Source organism: Staurois parvus, unplaced genomic scaffold (genome assembly GCF_062004578.1).
Source record: "Staurois parvus isolate SC_StPar_1 unplaced genomic scaffold, SC_StPar_1.0 ptg000226l, whole genome shotgun sequence".
NCBI classification, from domain to species: Eukaryota; Metazoa; Chordata; class Amphibia; order Anura; family Ranidae; genus Staurois; species Staurois parvus.
This window is the reverse complement of record NW_028318022.1, coordinates 7,913,172-7,935,222: the sequence shown is the minus strand read 5'-3', so window position 1 is coordinate 7,935,222 and position 22,051 is coordinate 7,913,172. Positions and strand designations below refer to the sequence as shown.

At 40.4% G+C, this 22,051-nt stretch overlaps 1 protein-coding gene across 7 annotated transcripts in view; it reads right to left on the bottom strand.

Annotated features, from left to right (window-relative positions):
- EIF4G1 (eukaryotic translation initiation factor 4 gamma 1) overlaps positions 1 to 22,051 on the bottom strand; it is a 75,664-nt gene that overhangs the window by 20,486 nt on the left and 33,127 nt on the right. For 2 of the 7 annotated variants that reach the window (XM_089679546.1, XM_089679542.1), the window contains exons 3-16: positions 20,777 to 20,857; positions 19,284 to 19,304; positions 17,236 to 17,406; positions 17,024 to 17,120; positions 16,133 to 16,233; positions 11,956 to 12,048; positions 10,710 to 10,779; positions 8,574 to 9,461; positions 5,584 to 5,672; positions 4,605 to 4,785; positions 3,784 to 3,965; positions 3,582 to 3,701; positions 3,157 to 3,330; positions 2,319 to 2,516 (exon numbers count right to left, since the gene is read on the bottom strand). In XM_089679546.1, the coding sequence (XP_089535672.1) occupies positions 2,319 to 2,516; positions 3,157 to 3,330; positions 3,582 to 3,701; positions 3,784 to 3,965; positions 4,605 to 4,785; positions 5,584 to 5,672; positions 8,574 to 9,461; positions 10,710 to 10,779; positions 11,956 to 12,048; positions 16,133 to 16,233; positions 17,024 to 17,120; positions 17,236 to 17,406; positions 19,284 to 19,304; positions 20,777 to 20,857 (2,466 nt within the window). Of the gene's footprint in view, positions 1 to 2,318; positions 2,517 to 3,156; positions 3,331 to 3,581; positions 3,702 to 3,783; positions 3,966 to 4,604; positions 4,786 to 5,583; positions 5,673 to 8,573; positions 9,462 to 10,709; positions 10,780 to 11,955; positions 12,049 to 16,132; positions 16,234 to 16,677; positions 16,733 to 17,023; positions 17,121 to 17,235; positions 17,407 to 19,283; positions 19,305 to 20,776; positions 20,858 to 22,051 lie in introns of those variants that run through there. The other 5 variants (XM_089679543.1, XM_089679545.1, XM_089679547.1 and 2 more) reach the window with 4 other exon arrangements.

The following is a 22,051-nucleotide window of genomic DNA, read 5'->3' as shown; positions in this document are numbered from 1 at the left end:
AGTACCAACATCCCTTGGCACAAGCCTTTCTAAAGCTGAGGCTAGGTTCACACCTATGCAGTTTGTGTTTGACCCATTTCTGCAGTGCGTTTTTGCACACTTTTTTTTTACGTTTTGTGGGGGGTTTTTTTCTTCTTGTTGCAAGGCAGATTTAGAAACCCAAAAATGCATAAAAATTGCACTACATGCGTTTCTGCAGCATTTCCATTGAAGTCTATAGAACCAAAAACACAACTTTTATTAAAAAAGTCCCTGACCCTTTCCAAAAAAAAAAAAGAAAAAAAAGAAAAAAAAAAAAAAAAAAATCACAGAAATGTGGCCCTGTCCCATAGGAAATCATGTTAAATGGACTGAAGTGCGTTTCTGCATAACACTGCGGAAAACGCTTAGGTGTGAACCTAGGGTGAAGTTCTTCATGAACACTAAGAATAAGACAGCCCTTTTTTGAGATGTCTACGTAAGCAGAAGCCGCTTTAAGATTGCTTCTTTTTTGTTTAACAATGTAAGAGTTAATGCCATCATATAGCAATCTAGACCATAAGATGGAAAAACAAATATCAATTTTAAAAGCTGTTAATAAAATTTAACTGGTGATAATTTATCCAAGATGGGGCAAAGAATCGGATATCCTAAATATACAGTACAGGACACAGGCTGGTTATTCATAGCTCCTGAGTTTCGAGTTGCTACTGTCAGGTGACGGGACCAGCAAAGCTTTTCTGGAAATGCCTCCAAAGGGCATGTCCCAAAGGCCTGCCAAAAACAGTCAAACCGACCACAGTATGGACTTTCCTTGAACTGGCGCAGCACCCCATTTTAACCACTTCCTTCCCGGGCCCAGTACAGGCGACAGCCTCCCGTCGCTACTAAAAGTAATGTAGTGGCAACTCCGCCGCTGAGACCACTTACAGTAGAAAGAATCGTTGGCTGAAAAAAACAAAAAAAAAACCAAAACACAATACTGGGGTTATGGCACATTGCTGCAGCCATAACCCCAGTATTCCATTCCCAACCAAGGAGATTATATATATCTATATCTCTATCTATATATATATAAAAATAATTATACACGCTGGTTGGTGTATATGATGTTTTTTCATTTACAAATCATGCCTGCCTAGGTGAATGCAGCATCGGTTTGTAGCTGAATATGTCTGCTGCCGGCTCTAAGTGTGAGATCACATGATTGCTGATAGCCAGGTTCTCACTGCCGTTGTCAGCCACCACTGTCTGCTGAAAATGGGTCAATGGACTGCAGAACGAATGGCACTCCTGTGAGTACAGCCAAACAAGCTTTGGTCTATTTTGGTCACAGACCCTGCCATCTTAAACATCTTATTGTGCCTATAGAAGATGTTCCTTCATTTAAAAGAGAACTGCAGGATAAAAAAAAAACAAAAAACAAAACAAAAAAAACAAAACACACATATGTGGAGGCAGTATCGATCCAATGTTGCAGCTGTCCCCCGCCGGTTCTACACCAAGAACTGGGTGATCAAAACTACTCAGTTCTTAGTTCTGCTCAGAGTACACTTTGCTGAGAAATAATTTTGAAAAACACCTCCTGGCATTTTTGGCAGTGGCCAAGTAGTCATCTTGAGTAAGGGCAGATGATTCATGTAGCAGTTACTTCCTGGAATCCATTTGACTTTAGCTCTGGCAATGGCTGAGCTGAGAACCCTCCCTGCTGACTGAAATGTATGACATAACGGGGTTTATTTACTAAAGCTGGAGAGTCCAAAATCAGACTCCCTTCTGCATAGAAACCAATCAGCTTCCAGGTTTCATTGCCAAAGCTTCATTGAACAAGCTGAGGTTAGAAGCGGATTGGTTTCGATGCAGAAGGGAGTCTGATTTTGGACTCTCCAGCTTTAGTAAATAAACCCCAACTTGCCTAGGCCAAAAAAAAAAAACAAACAAACCAGGAAGTAAATGAAGGAATGCAAAAAAAAAAGTAAATATGATATACTTTCCTATTTACTAATGCTAGCAGCATAAGGATTAGAAATCGTACATGTTGATTGAGAGAGAGTGAAGTTCCGATTTAAACTTAAAAAGTGTATAAAGCGGTATAAAGCTCAACAGAATCTGCTTGCCTGTCATAACAGAATGCCATAACAGCTTGCCATAACTCTTTAATCTAGGTTCCAAAGTGCACACTGTATGGGATGTATAATAAAAGCTTTAAAAGAAAACATTTCCTTTTAAGGCCCAGAAAACCAGAAAATACACCTTTTGGGGATTTTAGAACCTTTACTACATAAAAGGTGAGCGTATCAAATTGTGTCTAGACAATATTCCACAAAACTCAGACTCACCCCCATAAGGCAGCGGCACATATTGGCATATGCAACAGAGAAGTTTGGCTCCGAGATAGCTTTCTCAAATATTAGGTCAATTACACCCTTCAGCCGGTCCTCTGTATCTATGGCCAAGTCGGTAACTTGTTTCATGAGTTGCTGAAACATCTGCGGTGTCAGCTTATTAAGAATACTGCGTACTCTGCGAAACAATTCCTATACAAAAAAAAAAAAAAAAAAGCCACTAGTTAGCACTGCTGTAATACTGGACAAGAGTTAAAAGAAAAAACAAAAAAACAAACACACAATATCAAATATAGACAACTGTGCTTAAGGTTGAACTTTAGTCAGAAAAGTATGTCCTGCTAGAGCACATCAGGCTGACACATTAGAAATAAGTGCCTATATTGTTTAAATCATGTAACACAAGGTCACACTCTGCTCTGCACATGCTCAGACAATATTTTTCAGCACTGTGCTGAAAACGTAGAGGCCAATCTATTATAAGCCTAGAGGCTCTGGGGTTCAGCAAAATGGTAGCCCCCAGCAAGAGGAAACAAGAACAATGCTGGGTGCAGTTTACAGCACACACCAATTTCGGTAGCTTAATTATTAATGCTGAATGGATGCTCCTTGCTAAAGAACATTATTGTTATCACAGCAAAGAAACATAAAAACCATATATTTCAGAGGAAATACCGATATAATCCATCAAACAAGTTTTATTTTACCTGAAAGTTACAATAAGCTTCCAAGAGCAATTTAGCATTTTACCTTTACAAAAGTGCTAAAAGCGAAGCCAATTAAATGTAACAATCTTAAATGGTTCTAAAGGAAGACAATAACACCAACTCACCTGTGTCTTCAGAACTTCTGGTTCATCTTCTTCACCTGGTCTTTTATTTAGTGGTTTCCAGGCTTTTTCTGCTTTATTCAGCTGAACATTTTCATTTAATGAAACAGCTGCAATAATTTTACGAGGCTCCTTTCGTGGTCCCTGTTGAGATCGTCGAGGACCCATTCCAGCAGGCTGCAGAAGAAACAGTGTAAGGGTTAAAGTACGTCTCTACTAAAAAGGTTCAGAACAACTGTGCAGCATAAAAAGGATCACTCCATTCTATCTTGATATGAAAATGTACTGAACAGAATTGCCATCTGACACGGTTATATAGCTGAATTTGTTTTGTGAAATCTAGCATCAGATAAAGCAAAAAGGCACCCCAAGTTTCTTTATTCCTCCTAAACAAAAAAAAAAACAAAAAAAAAAAAAAAGGCACTTACTGGTCCCCGACTGCCCATAGTAGGTTTTCCAAGATTGGCGAAATGTGGTGTGAAGTCTGGCCCACAGTTCATGCCAGTCAATCTTGTTGGATCTAGAGGCCTAAGAGGAGTCTTGTTGGCCTTTTGAAAACATGAAATATACGATTACAAAAAGGTGACACAAAATTTCTATCTCAAATTAGGCGAGTTAAAAGATACCTACCTTGTCTAATACTACATCTGTAATTTGTGGGAGACCTTCTGGTTTTTGCATACTAGCCACGATAAACTGAAAGCCAAGCAAAAACTCCCGATCATAGCTTTTCTTTTCTTCAGGGTTCAGAGGTTTCCATTGTTCTATTGGAAGATGCATCAAGTCAGAATCTAACCTTTCAAATCTGTGGACTAATAAAATTATAAGCGTGCATTGCTTGAATCTGGCTGGTTTTTTTGCAATAAACATTTTCTACTTGTAAACATTCTAATTAGCTCCACTGATGACAAAACTATATTTTTTTAACGTTACATTAAAACTCCATTGCTTGGAGTCTATTGGACACCAGAATTCAGAAACAGTCAAGGTATACCAACGCTGACATCAGCAAACATGAAAAATTGTAAGCCAGCCCCTGTATAAACCCTCCTTTACCCAGAATTTCTCAGTTTTGAGGAAAATCAGTACCAAGTACCAAGCAAAGCACAGCACAGCGGTGAATAACAGAGTAGATTACTCTCAATTATAAATGATCCCCTTAGACTAGTCACAAATGGCCATAAAGACAAAACCGGTAAGAGGCAGAATCTACTATATCCCCATAGAATATTTTATTACACTGCTTAGCTTCTGCTTCAAACTCTATCCACAAAGTGGCATCCCAAAATTATTTACACATAACACTACTATGATGAACTCTCACTTAGTTACTGTGCAATGTAATTCAAGCATCAATTTATACAAAATATTTACAAAGGACTAAACATTTGTTTCAGATAGCAAATTACCAGTGGCGGACTGACATGTTGGCAAAGGTGCTGATGACTTACCCTCTTTATATTTATACTTATGATCTGCTGGCTTAATATTTTCAGCATCCAACTTATCTTCTTTTTCTTCCCAGGTCTCATCCTGTTCTTCTGCAGGAACATTGGGAGTCTGTTCAGGTTCAGGTGCTGCAGGAGGTGGGATAGCAGCAGACTCTGACGTTTCACTGGAGCCATCGCCAGCCTATGGGAGGTGAAAAAAATATATGGAAACATAAGAAATGTCACGCTCCCCAAACAATTAAAGGAAAAAATTTTGTTCCTCAATTTAAAAACAATGCGATAGATTTTTGTAATATTTTTAGCGCAATACATTCAGCTACACACCCACATACAAAGAATCTAAAACAGACAAAAATATGAAAAATGCTATAGTAATTTATCAGTTTTGAGCAGCTACAATATCCACACTAATCGCTGTAAAACTGTAGTATTTATAAAAGATACAGCATCCTGCAGAATTATTTTAAGAAGCAGGGCACTGCAAAGATCTATTGAGGCTAATCAATTCAAAGCTGTCCAATTTTAACATCCTGCAAGCGATCCTAAAGTAAACCAGGTGGAACTGCAGCATCTTGTAGCTAAACAGAGGGGCACTGTAGAATCTTGCCGAAAATACTAGGGCTGCATTATGCAACATTTAGACAACACGTGGACTAATACAAGCCAATGGTGACACTATCACATAATCCAAAGGTGCTGTAATATCTCAGAGCACAGAATCTGTTGTCATTTCAGTAGTATGTGGAACTGCAGGATACTTCAAACAATCCAGAGAAAAGACAGTAAAAAGTTAAGGAAAAAAAAAAAATAGAAGGCACACAATGTTATATACATTTATGGTAGAGACTGTAATGGAGTGTGTGTGGTTTGGTTTAAAGAGATATTAAACTCAAAACGAAAAATGTAATTTATTACAGCTAACCAGTCATTAAATGTGGTGGCTTACTCCTGTATTACAATGAACAAACAGATCATTCACCTCTTTAAACGCATCCAACAAATCTCCAACTGCATCTTTCTTGTTTAAATCTTTTATTTTTCTTTTCTTTTTTGGTACTGACACAGCAACTGTGGGAGACAGATGACAAATTAACATACAGTGTGATATAAAACTGTAAACAAAGGACTTAAAATAGCCACCACTCAAAGGAATGCACTTCCGAAGAAACATAACAAAAATAAACGAACACGTCACTAAATTCAATGTATTGATGTGAGAACTTCAGTAGGTCATTAATAAATTAGGTTAACTATCCAGGGTACCAACAGAGCAGTCATTTAAGGTTTCTGACATACAGCTTATATCAGTGGCCTAATACAGAACCCAAAACCTGAACCTAGCACCACAAAATGAACTTTTTGTTTGTCTACCCAAGGATACAAAGTCAGATAGGCCTTACAGAGCCAACCTTAAAAAAAGGACACTACTAGCAGATACAGCATAAAATGTTATAAGCAAACACAGCATGCATCAAATCAGATGCATACCTAAGGAGTTAATTGGCATTTTAGTTTCTTGAGTCTTCATTGAAAGAGTGGTACTTATACACTTAGTGATAGGCTCTTTTTGATTATTATTATACAGAATTTATATAGCTCAGTGCTTTACAATATAACGGGAGACAATACAGCAACAATACAGTTCAATACAAGAGGGTTAGGAGGGCCCTGCTCCTTGGAGCTTACAATCTAGAACAGCTATACTTCATGAATCGTACTCTAGTGTAAAAAGTATAAATCTTGCATGAGTAGACACCACAAGATGCCAGCTAATTCGTCATAAAAACCTATTCTTCCATGCCCCTTTGTGATTTAGTCTACTTTTTTTTTTTTTTTTTTTTTATGAGGTCACATAACTGTGCAACAGATCAGGTACCATGCATGTTCGCTGAGCCACACATGTGCAGCTCAGTGAACATGACAGCTGACAGGCAAGTTGAAGCCTTAATGGCAGAAGAGACCAAAAGGTAAGGTAAAATTGCGCCACAGTCAAGCAGGATAGCGTGCTCAAATGCAACTGCTAATCCTTATTCTTTATCTTCTGTGTACCCATATTACCATTAAGGCAGAACAAAAACAGACTCTCCACCCATTACCTCTCAAACATGTTCCTTTATTATATGCATAATATAAAACAGCATTCCTATTCTATTATCTGCTGTTTAATGGTAGCGGGCCTCCTAAAACAGAAATTATACCCCATTTTCCTATCCCTCTTGTATTGAACTGTATTGTCTCCCGTTGTATTGTAAAGCGCTGAGCAAACTGTTGGCACTATATAAATCCTGTATAACAATTTTACTAAAAGCACAGTCCAGGGCATAAAAGTGACCAACAAAATTGTTGTGTAAGGTCAGAGTGCCATGGGCTTGTGATTTTAGTTATATTTCTGCTATAGCTATGGCCAGTAGTGTCACCAGCTTGTGCGCACCCGCCATTTTTGTGGTGGGGGAGCTGCACGTGGCGACGTCATGCGTCACCGTGAGGCTGCGCAGGCTTCCCGCACCGGGAATTCTTAAATTGAGACGGTCTGTGGCGGTCCTTAAGGCTATAATGGTGTGGCAACGCGGGCGGTTTTTGGACAGACCCTGGTGGGCGAGGTGGCTTTGGAGGCTTCAGTAACTGGTGGTTCTGGGACCATTTATGGTCGGTGTATCCTGCCTAATGGTACCAGGTACAGTGATTATACCAGCCTTTGATTATAGGACATTTATGGGAATTCTTTGCCCCTAATTGGGCTGTGTCTATGGGATAATGCCGAATTATGGCTGTCTCTTTACAGATGGAATTTTGATTGAGTCTACCTGACCATTCTAACGCAAATACTGTCTCACTATATTTTTAAGAACTTTTTTTTCTCTTGTGGCTCACCCTCCATATAAGTAGGTAGGATTGTATACTTTTTTCCTTACCGCATATTAGATTGCACCAAATGCTATTCTGTGACAATTTAACGATTAAGCATCCCTCCTTTATGCCCCCTATTTGTGTCCTCTTTTAGAGATCTTCATATAAATCATACTAGTTGATTATTCATGGTTTTTGTGCGTATTCCATTTGGATCAGAACTGGTGATGTGACTGTACTATACCCCATACTATACCAGTTCCCTTCTGGTGTCTTTTTATATGTGCCCTACTCGGACCAGAATTGGTGACGCTAGTGCAACCCTATTAGTAAGGAGGTTAGTCTAAACTCTATATCTACATACTCCTAATTGTCGTCTAGGGGGTCTCCATCATGTTTCTTAACATGACGTCCATTTTCTATATACGTCAGGAAGCCTTTGGAGGGGTTGTCGCCTGCCTTCTTGGGTTATTGGGATTCCCCCCATTGACTGGCCCTGGTTGGGAGGTTCTGAGGTCCTCTTCCTTAGCCCCCACTCTAATGCCTGTGGATTAAGGTATGACCATTTACCCAATTGACCTGTATGATGAATATTGGTTAATACAAAATGTTTACAAATCTATACCATTTTTTATGTAGAAATGTAACTCCTGAAGAAGCGATACAATCACGAAACATGTTGAGTTACTACAGCCATTGATCTCAGAATATCTGTTTTCAAACCCTAACCAGGTCACGGTATACTTTTATTGTGGGATTTATTAATGCCATATGTACCTACAGAATTTGTAGCTGCAGAGTGTACAATTCCAATTATTGTGGGAGCACATTCTCTGCAGAGGATTTTAATAATTGTTGTACGTCTATGTATGTTCAATAAAGCAATAATTGTATTCATTACTGTTATAGTGCCTATAAAGTCCACCCAATGGCCTTTCTTCTTTTCCAATAGTTTGAACAGGACCTGGCACTTGGGAGCGTTGTATATATCCTCACAGTTCTCACCCTGTGTTGGATATCATATCCTTATAATCTGCTACAGGGGGGTTTAAAATAGAAAAATATTTAAGCAATATACTTAAATATGTATAACGAGTTTAAATCAAACAGATCTTGCATTACCTGGCACATGGATATCGGAGCTTTGTTTTGGAGCTTGGGGAGGTGTTTGCTCCGGTTCTGCAGCAAGCTCTTTCCCAGCATCTTCTTCTTCTGGTGTAGGATCAGCAGCAGGTACTGGCTGCTCCTCAGGCTCAGTAATAGGGCTCACATGAGCTTCTCGCTCTATGTCCTGTGCATCAAGTTCTTGAAGTCCAGGCCCCCCTTCACCATTTGTTAGAAGTTCTTCAGGCTGCGCAATGGGGGAATCCATCGTGGGTTCAGAATGGCAAACAGATGGTGGCTCCAACTGTGCAGGTGGCACAGACACTTCTTCAGTTAGGCCATTGGTCTGAACTTCAGTTGTAGGCAGAGTATCCTCGAGGGAATTTGATCCCTCTACAGACTCTGGAGCAGGTTCCTTTGTTTCTGCAAGGCAAGGCTCAGGTGAATTTTGGGTTGGGGGAGCCTGTACCTGAAACTCTGCTTCTGGAGCCACTAAAATGGAATCCTGTTCTAAAGTGGAATCCTGTTCTAAAGCAGCATCCTGTGAAACAGACACTTCAGATGGAGAAGTAATAACAGACTCCTCAGGGGGCTGTACAACAGGAGCTTCTGGCAGAGGGTCTGCTTCTTTGACAGCTGTCTCTGTAATGGTCATTTCCATTAGGACTGGGTTCTCTAAAACAGATGGAAGAACCTCTGGCTGTATCGATACCTGAGATGAAGGATTTTCCAGCAAGGGCACTTCCTGTGTAATGAGAGCCGCTAGCAAAGGTACCTCAGGTGTAGTGTTATTAAGTGTCAAGTCTTGCTCACAAGCCATGTTCAATTCTGTTTCTGTAGGAGGAGGAGAAGGAGGGGGGCTTTCGGAACTTTTTGTGAGCACTTGGGTGTTCTTTGAGCTGTCATCTGTAAAGTAACAGAGCGGAAATTAAAGCAAAGACTTTCTTAGTAGGAACTAGATGACAATTTTATTACAAACGTGACTAGTCTCATTACAGAAATACAGTACATAGGTTCTTTACCGAAGCTAAAAGCAGTAAATACACCCCACCTAAGGGAAGGTATATCCCCCATCTATACAAGGTCTGTCCGTAAAGTATCCAACGGTGTAATATATAAAATTAGAGACATTTATTTATAAAGACAATGCTTTATAAAGAAACTTTAAAAGGGGATTGAGGCATCATTGTCCTATATACAAATAGTCACCTTGGGGCCTCACAAAAAAAAAAAAAAAAATCTTGGGACACAATTTTTGGAATCCCCACATAAGCATCTAGTTCTTGCAGTCAGTCACCAAACCTGGTTGATTTTATGGCAGCCCATACACATTCAACATTCTCAGGTGTTCTGTATTTTGCTGGCCTTCCAGGAAGGACCATTCAAGCTGAACACAGAAATTGAAGCAGATTTGTTGCTCTGCAGTTATTCTGAATGTGATGATCACACAGTACACATGCTCAAAGTGTCTAGTGCCCCCACTAACTTGTACAATGAAGTAGTCATTGTTCACACATGCCCACTATCCTTGGCTGCCAGGTCACATCGATGTCGTGCAAACCTCTCCTTATATTAACAACAGGTGGACTTACTCCATAATAGCATGTAACAGTTTACTACAGATGCATAATCAGGAGCTCTTCTAGTTCACCAACCTTATGGTGGACGAGTAGAGTATTTAGCAAAGAGAATATCAATAAAGCTGGAATTTGGCCTTTATCTGTGTCCTTTCTGCAGACTATAAAAGGTGTCAACACAAGTAAAAAAGCTGCAATGGACAGTCACAAAATGTCAGGCCACCGGTTTGACAGTCAAAAGCCTTACTTTTACCATAATTATGCCAGGATGTAAATGTATGGACCCAATTCAAATCTGAAACAATCTCTTGAAAACTAGTTGAATAGCATGGTTTAATGCGGGAGGAGAAAAGTTTACAAATTGTTTTTGAAGAAAAAAATGTTCCCTCACGTTAGAGAAGGATTGCAAAATGCATGCACAATACTGGACAGAACTTTATTTCAAAACAGAAATAATGCAATTATTCAAACGTGCCATCAAGACCAATTAGTACGTACACAGTAACCCACACACTTTTCTCCGGGGCCACCATACCTACGAATCGAAATCTCAAATCACAACTTGCATGTGTCTTACCTGGACGCACTACAATAGGCACATGGACACTCTCTCCATTCGCCTGCACTTCAGAGCCTCCAGTTACGGACTAAAAGGGAAAAGACATTGTCTAGATCAGTGTTTTTAAACTACAATTCAATTACAGACAGACAATCTCAAGGCACCCCATTCTAAAATGTAAAAAAAAAAATTCTAATAGTTTTACCTAATGCAGCAACACCCACACATGAAGGACACCCACTGTTAGAGGGGATTTATTCTTCCAATGCAAACACACTTTTGCACATGGATACTGAATAGGTTTCTCTTCTCCCTCATTTTCTCTCTATCACTCAACTAATTTGACCCCATTGCTGACAGAGGGACAGGGGAGGGTTAAACAAGGATGCCATGCAGGCGACAGAGGACATCCTCCTTATCAACTGATGGCATCATTGGTTGCTAGGACACCAGCAGGTAGAAGGCTGTAATGTTGCACAATGAAAACCTATGGCTTTGTGTAACTAAAAGGCAGGCTTGACCCACCTGCAGGTTTGTATACAAATTTTCAGGCATTTTGCTAAGGCACCCCTGAAGAAACTTCAAGGCACCCTGGTTGAAAAAGGCTGGCTTAGATTTTGTTTTTGCATGTATTGCAAATCTTCCTATTAAAAAGGACAACTGTACATCTGATTACAAGCAATATTTTAAATTGCAACTACGGAATAACCTATAAAACTTAACCAAGTCCTCAGTCTATGGTCTTTTCATAGCACCTTTTAACTCTACAAGTTATTTTGCTACGCAAACTAGACTACAAAAGTCTGTTGAGGAATCCACAGGGTATTTCTGTAAAACAAAGATACCAAGCAACTATCTGAAGAAACATTTTGCACGACTCAGAGTATAGTATAACATTCAGTGCCATCCAGTTACCTTGCCCAAACTTATTTTGCAGATTTACTAGAATACTACTAGATTTTTAGTCCAAACATATGCGGATGTCATTTATCTTTGCCCAGTGGCAAAGCTCATCTTTACAGCCCCGACCCAAAGGCATAACAGGGAGATACTTTATGAGAGCTGGATTCCATAACACCCATATTTGGTTGTCAGGTGAGGATATCTATTCAAAATAATTCATGAGATACACAAGATGCCAAAACATGATTTACCTTTGCCAGAAATAAAAAAAGAACGAACTACTAAGAAGCTGTTCTATAAGAACTGAGAACATACAATATACTAATCCAATAGCCTGCAACATAGTGGGAAATTGCTTTACCTGAGGCGGTGTTGGCGTGGATGAAGTTCTTCCTCCAGACAAGATTTCCTCTGTAACGTCTTTTCCGCCTTGATTTGGATCCCTGATCCTTATCTAATGAATGAATATTACAAAGGCTACATAAGTAGACTGTCGAGTTTTCTATTTAATGGTGGCCAAAATAAGGCAGATGATTCACAAAAAAAAATGAGATGGTGAGACTTCTGCACATATTTGAGCCCATGGTACACTAATTAAGATCATTTACAGATGTCACATCTGTACATGATCTTAGTCATGTACAGGAAAACTTTTTGCATATGCCTGTTTGCAGTTCTACACTTGTTCAGCATTATTAATCTTAAGGATGCTTGTTCCAATCCTCACAAGTTACTTGAATTAAGAGATTTGCAGCTATTGTTCTTTTATGCACCCCCCCCTCAAATATTTTTAGACTGTAATAAGTGATAAATTATTAGATTTAAAAAAACAAACAAACAAAAAAACAAATTTTGAGGCATCTTTTACACATGAAATTTTCCAAGATTGAAAAAGGTTTACGATAGGAATAAGAAAACACTTCCGGGACCCAGGGGCAACCACGTTGAGACTTAAAGCACATGGCGGTTCACAGATAAAGGCAGCCACAGACATTTCCAAATACCAGGCACAGCAGACCAGAGCCATACAGGACAGCAGGAAACCCACTGAGGAAGCTTTAGCAGAGTTTCTAGAGCAGCTGTTTTACCAGGTTAATCTAAGCACTGACACAGCAAAGTACTTCTGAGAAAGAAATACATCACATGACTAAGCTAGGTATTACTTCACACAGCACCCTCCCTATATACGTCACCTCTAACTTTGTATAATGATCTAGAAATATTCTCAGAAAAATAGTCCAATCAACAGTTATGTGAAAGCAGACATTAGATAAAAGGAGAACGATATGAAGTCATGAAAATAATATTGTTAGAGAAGAAGATGGGTCTAAACAAAATAAAAAAAGTGTGTAAGCCAAGGATAACCTTACGCAATATATGAAGGCTGCAAGCATTCTGCCAGATACATGAACACAAACTCATAAGTCCTGTCTGAAATGTCATGGGTGGTGTTCATCTGTAATTAGCATGAGTTTTCCTCATAAATTCCCCAGGCCTGAGTTGTATTCTAAGGCCACTTTTACAAGACTTGCTATGTGTTGCTCTGCTACACCCAAGAAAGTAATGTCAAAGCTGAGCACTAACAATATTAGTGTCACAATTAGATTTCCACAGAACTATTAAATCTACTCGGTCTTGCATTGTTTTCTGTGTAGGGTTATAACTCTAATCTACTCAGTACACACTTCCAGATCTAAACCCACAATAACCAGGACCTTTACTCCAGTGTATTCTTCCTCTAGCACACAGGGAGAAGTGGAGGTCCTAGGCTGCAAGAATTGCATGGCGAGCCCAGAACCAGTGCTCAACCCCTGATCCGGCACTGCTCAGAGTCTGTCCTTCATTACACTTCATGCTGCCAGTAATGATATACATCCCTGCACTGTGCAAAAAAGCATGGGATAAATGTTCTAAGACTTGGGCAATTGCTTGGGCAGTGACACGATGCTACCTTAACCTCTTCACCGAACGCAAATGTGCAGCCTCCCAATGTCTGGGCCTAGACGCTGAGCGGCCGCACATTTGCGTTCTATTAAAAAAGAACATATGTGCCGAGAGCGTGCGCCCTGCACGCTCCCAGCACACATGTCCGGTATTTATGGAAAGGTCTCGATCTCTTTCGGTCGGGAACTTTCCCGATCATGTGACCCTATAAACCCCGCCTCCCGGCTTCTGAACCCTTAAAGGGCCGGGAGGTGCCAGCGCCTAGGGGTTAAGCAAGTTCCCTGAAGTAAGGTGCCTTGACAACTCAGCTCTATTGAGGTAAGTTTCAGAGTGTAACAAAACTAACTGCTTTAGCAACATAACAGCACTGGGAACATCAAATTCATCATACACATCAGCTGCATGGTGCATAATGCCACACTAGTACACTTAAACCTGCTACCCATTTCACTGTTCTTGTTCAAATTGCCGGCCATAGTACCTTTCACCTACAAACCCCCCCCTCCCTTATTCGCAATTCATAGTGCCTTCCACTCACCTTACCCCCCCTCCTGCTCCAGCAACTCCCACCACTAGACAATCTTCCTTTCTTAAATCCCACCCCTATCAAAACACCTCCCACCCACCATGCAGTTTATTCACTGGTGTGGTTGCTTAGAGACACTGCAAGTTTTTGGTTCTTTATACACTGCTCAAAAAAATTAAAGGAACACTTTGAAAACACATTAGATCTCAGTGGGGAAAAATATCATGCTGGATATCTATACTGATATGGACTGGGTAATGTGCTGGGAACACAAGGATACCCCATCATTTGATGGAAATGAAAATCATCCTACAGAGGACTGAATTCAAAGACCCCCCGAAAATCAAAGTGAAAAAATGATGCAGCAGGCTAGTCCATTTTGCTGAAATTTCATTGCAACAGCTCAAAATGGTACTCAGTAGTTTGTATGCCCATGTGCTTGTATTCATGCCTGATAAAATCAAGGCATGCTCCTAATGACAACTGATGGTATCCTGGGGTATTTTCTCCCAGATCTGGACCAGGGCATCACTGAGTTCCTAGACAGTCTGATGTGCAATCTGGCAGCGTCGGATAGATTGAAACATATTGGATTTAGGTCAGGCGAGCGTGGGGTGGCATTCAATGGTATCAATTCCTTCATCCTCCAGGAACTGCCTGCATACTCTCACCACATGAGGCTGGGCATTGTCGTGCACCAGGAGAAACCCAGGACCCACTGCACCAGCGTAGGGTCTGACAATGGGTCCAAAACTTTCATCCCAATACCCAATGGCAGTCAGGGTGCCATTGTTTAGCCTGTAGAGGTCTGTGCGTCCCTCCATGGATATGCCTCCCCAAACCATCACTGACCCGCCACCAAAATGGTCATGCAGAGCAATGTTACAAACAGCATAACATTCTCCAGCTTCTCCAGACCCCATCACGCCTGTCAAATGTGCTCTGAGTGAACCTGCTCTCAATCTGTGAAAAGCACAGGGCACCAGTGGCGGACCTGCCAAGTCTGGTGTTCAATGGCAAATGCCAATCAAGCTCTATGGTACCAGGCACTGGGCACACTAGAGGACATCGGGCCCTCAGGCCACCTTCATGAAGTCTGTTTCTGATTGTTTGGTCAGACATTCACACCAGTGACCTGCTGGAGGTCATTTTGCAAGGCTGTGGCAGTGCACATCCTGTTCCTAATTGCACAAAGGAGCAGATACTGGTCCTGCTGATGAGTTAAAGACCTTCTATGGCCCTGTCCAGCTCTCCTAGAGTAACTGCCTGCCTCCTAGAATCTCCTCCATGCTCTTGAGACTGTGCTCGGAGACACAGCAAACCTTCTGGCAATGGCACGTATTGATGTGCCAACCTGGAGGAGTTGGAATGCCTGTGCAACCTCTATAGGGTCCAGATATCGCCTCATGCTACCAATACTGACACTGACCCTAGCCAAACTAGAGAAAATTAGTCAGAAAAGAGGAGTAAGGAAAAAAATGTCAGAGGCCTCCACCTGTAAAACCATTCCTGTTTGGGGGCTGTCTCATTGGTTCCCATCTAGTGAACCTGTTAATTTTATTAACACCAAAGCAGCTGAAACTGATTAACAACACCCTCTGCTACTTAACTGACCAGATCAATATCCCCAGGAGATTGACTTGATGCTATACTTTGATTAAAAAGTTTTCCTTTAATTTTTTTTGAGCAGTGTATTTTGACTTTATTATATGCTGTGATTCTGAACACATTGCTGTTTTATGTAACCACACTTTTATTATAAAAAGATGCCTTACGGGCGATATGTGAGCCTTGCTGTGTATTCAGAATATATTATTGAAAAAATCTGCCACTCAACCTACCCCTCACAACAGCACCTGTCAACTACCTCACCCAAATCCCACTACTGGGAGGTAAAGAATGAAGAGCACCTGGATTTTACTCTTTCTTGTGTACCTCCGATAAGCAAATTATAGCATCACTAAATGCCAAAGAAATAAACAAGGCCAGAAGAAAGTGGTGAATGCAGCAATGAAAAATAGTAAGCTGTAAAAGGAAACAACATTTACGCTATAGATCTCAAACTTACAGTTTTTCGTTCTCGCTTTGGAGGAATTGACTGATTAATCATCACCTGGGCACCGGGCACCCCTGGAGGAAACTGCTGTTGTGCAGGATAATATGCTCCAGCTGAATAAAGCAAAAAATTCAGTTAAAAAAAAAAAAATATATATATATATCTTCTAAAACAATTTTATTTGGGAGCAGAATGAATGCACTGCCTACAAATGTTCCTGCTTATGTTTGTTAGACACATACATCTCTAAACCTCCACTTATCACTACTCTCTAGACTAACGCTATCTAAATCTGGTTCCTAAGCGCTGGGATATTAGCATACTTTTTGCCGTTCTAAACTTAACAGACAGCAGTGAAGGACGTAAAGTGTAGTTTACAAGTAAAATGACCATCTATTCAAAAACCCAGGCCTGAATGCAAACCTTGAAGGCTGCAGTTAACACATAACTGATCTGGTATACAATTGCAAAAAACTACAGCTTTAATAAGATTACCTCCCCTCTTTTTTCACTTGCTGAACCCGAAAAACCCCTTAATCTAAAGTTGTCAAACTTACAAGATGACTCTGTTGTGCAGGTCACCGCTGCCCCCACTCATACCGAGCCTCTTTGCTACATCGCAGCTACACTGAACTAAATATAGTCAACTCCTGATCATATAAACATCGTGAAGGGGGAGGTGTGGAGAGCAACTAGACAGATTGCACAGCTACAGTACCTATGACAGGAAAAAAAAAAAAAAAAAAAAAAAAAAAAAAAAAAAGCGGCTAGCCCTAAAAACCAGATCCCAAAGATGAAATACACAACTTCAAATATCTAAGCAAAAAATGTTTTGCTATTAATTTCATGTCTGTACTGACGGGGAAAAAAAACAAAAAAAACACAACAAACTGTCTTACTCACCATATGTGCCGTACTCTGTAGGACTAGCGCTAGGAAAAAAGCCAGCAGCTCCAGGTTGCACAGGGTACTGCTGTGTGGGCATTACATAAGAGCGACCCTGCAAAAGAAAAAACAAGATGTAATATAAAGAAAAAAATAAAAACACAACACTTTGAGCAGTGAGGAGGAACTAAATCTAGCTAATAACTTAATTTGGTGTTGCTGACGCTTACCTGTCCACCTTGTATATAGTAGCCCTGGGAAGGATAGGGTAACTGTGAGGGAATCATCATAACTTGAGAACCAGCGGGATACACATGGGCAGGAGGCACTGCTCGAGCAGAAGCTGTGCTCTGGACTCTGGCGGCGTTGCTAGGAGGTTGCGTTCTGCTCTGGTAGTAGTGCTGAAGTGGGAGGGTGACAATTGGTAAAACTTAAAACCAAATGTCACAACTTAAAATCTGTTGTACAAGTTAAATGTGCATACCAAACCCCGAGACAGTTACTAAAATTGTATTGTATAAGGATGGAAGTCTTCTCTTGTTTCTAGACAGCCCAACTAGCATAAAAGGGGAAGTACCAACCAGGGTGGGGCAGTACTACTGTTCTGTATCTTAGCAAAATTATACATATAACCCATGGTCTATGATTACAAGATATATATATATATATATATATATATATATCTTTTCTTTTTTTTTATTGGCACCAACAGGAGAAGAGACAAAAAAGTACTAAAGTTCAAAAAGACAGAAGAATAAAAGTTGCAGGTGTTGATAGTAGCTAAAAGGCAAGGCATCACCAAAAAGGATGAAAGCTCATGTGTCCACCAAAACAGTCTGGCATATGTGATAAGGTATAAAGCAGCATACAATGTGCCATATTGAATAACAAATAAGGATTCACATTCCACTGATCTGAATGTGGAAAACAAATTTCATTGGTTTATGTATTGCCACAGTTTGGTAAACTTTCTTTGACATAAGGGCTTTAATCAACAAAGATTTCTGGCTCCTTGAGGAACCCACCGCAATGGAAAAGGGAGAGAGAGAGCATAGCTCTAAATAGCAAGCTTAAAGTGGAATTCTGGGCTAAAGCTCCCAACCCCCTTCTAACATCTATACTAGCTACCCTTTGGAAGAAAGATCTGTGTATCTACTTCCTATTTACAAGCGGATCCTGTCCGATAGTCTCCCCTGTGTCAGCTAGCAGCAGCTTCAGGTGAGAGCAGGAAACACCAACAGATGGCCCATAGTAAGCCCAAGGGTGACATCAACACTCAGTCTTTCCAGCCATTTGAGTGCTCTCTCCTCTCCCCTGCATTTGGCACTGGATGACAGAGGAGATTCTCGTAACTGGACCAGCCTGAAGTTAAAGTGTTACTAAACCCGCAACAGTAAAAACCAGTCTGCTTATTCAGTAACGCATGCTTATTATACTCACTGTGGAACCTTAGAGGGTTAATCCTCCGCACTGTGTAAAAATGCTGTTTGATCCTGACTTCTCTGATCCTCCCCTGATTCCAGTGCCCCCCTCTTATCTCCTAAGACATAACTGTGGAGACACACTGCACAGTTTGGTGTGTATTGGAAGAGTGCATGTGATTAGCACAGGGCCAATCGGCACTGGTCAGAGGTCAGGGGTTCTGCATCCTCAGAGCAGAAAGAAAGCTCCTCCTACAAGCTTTAACCAGTGCTCTGCTTAACACTGATAGAAGTCACAAGACTGCTCTAACTGCTGATGAGAAAAAGGTATTTAGCAGTTTATATTTACTAAAATAATTGCACTTCCATTTAGTGTGTACTGTGGGACACCAGAGTAAATACAGGCTTCTGTATTTATTAACACTAAGTTTCTTTCTTACACAGGTTAGTTAGTTTAGGTATTAGAAGGGACAGGAGCAGTTTTAAGATTAGTTCACTTTAGCCCAGAATTCCACTTTACGGCAGTCACACATTTCCATTGCAAATAGGAATTTCTGTATAAGATGCCAAAAAGAAATTTTCCATGTTGCCACTGATAACCTCTTCCAGGAAATACTAGAAGTCACTAAATAGAAAAAAAAAAAAAAAGGTCATGCGGATTAGACAGTTTTCACTTCCTGCATGACTCAGCACTGAGGCCACAAACATCCAATCAATTATCAAAATGTCTACACTACACATCTTTCATGACAACTTTCCTTTATCCAGTGTGGCCTGTATTGCCAAACTACATAGCAATAGAGATTCCACAGTACTGTCCAGCAATTAATGTATAGTAAAACAATGTGAAGGGTTACCTGAATTGATCTGAATCCTGCCTGTTAGAAGCAGCAGAAACAAGAAGTAGAGAGTGGAAGGAGACAAATGTGAAAAATTACACAAGAGGGGGTGGGGGGGGTCATCAACAGAGGCGAATAAATGAGCAAGAAAGTAGCCTTGTTAATAGAACATATGCCACCAAAACAGAAAATTCAAAGTTACCAGAGCTCAGAAAAAGGGCCAGAATCATATACACATTGCAAAGCCAACAGGTGTTAAGTATGTTAAGTATACATCAAGAAAAGCATTGTGCATAGTTGACTGCAAAATCTCGACTTCCCAATAGTTGCTCCTCTTTTAGGGAAATATTGTCATGTGCTCAAATTCATATGGCTATTCACTAACACTACTACCCATTTAATAAATGCTGTAAAGGTGGAAAACATCTCTAATATAGCAGGGAAATATTTGCCATTTAAGATATCCCAATTAGATGTTTGTTTTGGATGCGATTCTCCTCACTCTTTCCAAGCAGGGAAGTACAAAATTGCCAACTGAAGGTCAGGAAACAGACGTTTCCATCAATAACAACCGAGAACAAGCTAAACTGAAAATACTTATATATATATATATATATATATATATATATATATATATATATATATAGTGAGGTTATGTATCCAAATAAGAGGAAGGGTTAAGAATCAACAGCCCTTAAGAGTAGCCATCCCCCCTTTTTCAAGGGACCAAAAGTAATTGGACAATTGAATCAAAAGCTGTTTCATGGCCAGGTGTGGGCTACTCCTTTATATTGCTGTGAACCTACATCATATGTTCAAAGGAGCTGTCCATGCAAGTGAAACAGGCCACTGTAAGGCTTCAACAACTAAACAAATCCATCAGAAAGCAGCAACATCAGGAGTGGCCAAATCAAGTTTGGTAAATTCTGAGGAAAGAAGAACTAAAAATTGTACTGTGTATGTATACACACACACATACACTTTGTTAATTTGTATTTAAAGGAGGTCATTTATAGGGCTAGTTCAGCCCTGTGTCTGCAGCTCTAGCTCATAGTGTAGATATAAAGATTCTGCAACCTCAAATCACCAGCAGAGGTCTAATTCATAGGAATATAAACTACCGTAAAAGCCACATGAACACAGACTAGGGTAAAAATCTTACACAGTAAATTTAACATGATTGCTCAAGTAATTTCAAGTACCCACTTTGTGCAGAGTCCATATTATAAAAGAGCATGATAACCACCAAACAGTTGTGCTAAATGCTCTGTTAACCATAACCCAGTTAGTGTCCATGAGGACCAAATGCAGTACAAATTCAGGTGGTCATTGTGTGTATTTCTAACCACACTAATTATTGCCTTTGTGAAGCACAATCCTGTGTAAGAATTCAGTGCTTTTTACATGTGTGGGCATCATTTAAATACGGATACTTGCACAAAATGTTCTGAATACATACAAGAACAGGTATTTTAAGTATTATTTTGTGGCTAATGTTTTAGATCTCTTACCTGTCGAGGCTGTGATTGTGTATTCATTTGTGGGGTCTGTGGAGGCCCAAACACCACAGGGGCAGTAGGTGTGGGGAAAGGCTGAGAAGAAAAAAAAAAACAAAAACAACATTTAGTGATCATTAATACACCGAGGAAATAAGTGTCACAACTATAAGGGAGCCATTAATCAATGAATGACAGACACAGAGGAGAGTTTCCGAGCGCCTAGGTAGTCAGAGCAGAAGTCGGTACCCGTCAAAATCGGGAACTCCCACCTGCTCCCCAAAGGCTCACTTTTGTTTACCAGGAGCGGAGGAGCAGGCCTTAAAGCAGAACTTCCCCATTTAGAGCTCTGCTTTAAGACTGGTTGTCTTTTTCATCGAAGCAATGGTGTATCTTAAACCAGGATGTCCCTTTTGAGGTCCTGAGGGTCCTTATAAAAGCAGTAGCTGCGGAGTAGACATTTATGGCTACGACCCCCTTCACACAGTGAAGAGCAACCTCCTTTGAGTGCTTTGGAGCAGGGCACAAAGAGGGAAGGAGTAGGTCTACAACAAGGTGAAAAACAATCACCGATAATGAGCACTATTGGTGTTGAGCCAAAAATTGGGTGTAATCATGATCGGTAAAGCAAAACAGAATGGCACTAATAATGTCAATGCTATCCAAGATAAAAATAAAAGCATTTTATTAATCACTTTAAAAGTTAATAAAAACATGAACCAAAGTTCTGTACTCAATGCGGATCAAAGAAAAAGAGGTGTAGCCCGTATGTCATATTGTAAGCAATAAAACTGGCTTATTTCTGAAGATATAGGATGTGCTGGACCAAGGCACAGGAGGCAGTGATGGAGCGCTCAATATGGTGTGTGGGTCACCAGCTGTTAGATGGTGGTAATCACTGTAGCAGGATGTAACTAAACTACCGCTCTTATCTGCTTGATTATGATGGATCTATTGGATCCAGATCCCCAGTGCTTCCTGGTTGCTTAATGACTGACAAAGCACGAGTCTCTGAGAAACACGTCATCATAGCAACTAGGACTTGTTGTGTTCAGCCCCATGCATTTTGGCTCTTTAGTCTGACGATCAGCGATCTTCTGCCGGTTTCTGCGCTCCATTGAGTCACTTCTGGTGTGTGAGTTTCGGGGACACTCAAGAGGCTGCAACCTGTTGCAGTGTTACCTCCATCTTAGAGCTAGTGAACCACACACCATGTTGAGCAGTCCACAGGATTTCTCCATCACTGCCTCCTGTACCCTGGTCGGGCACATCCTATGTGCCCTGAACCTG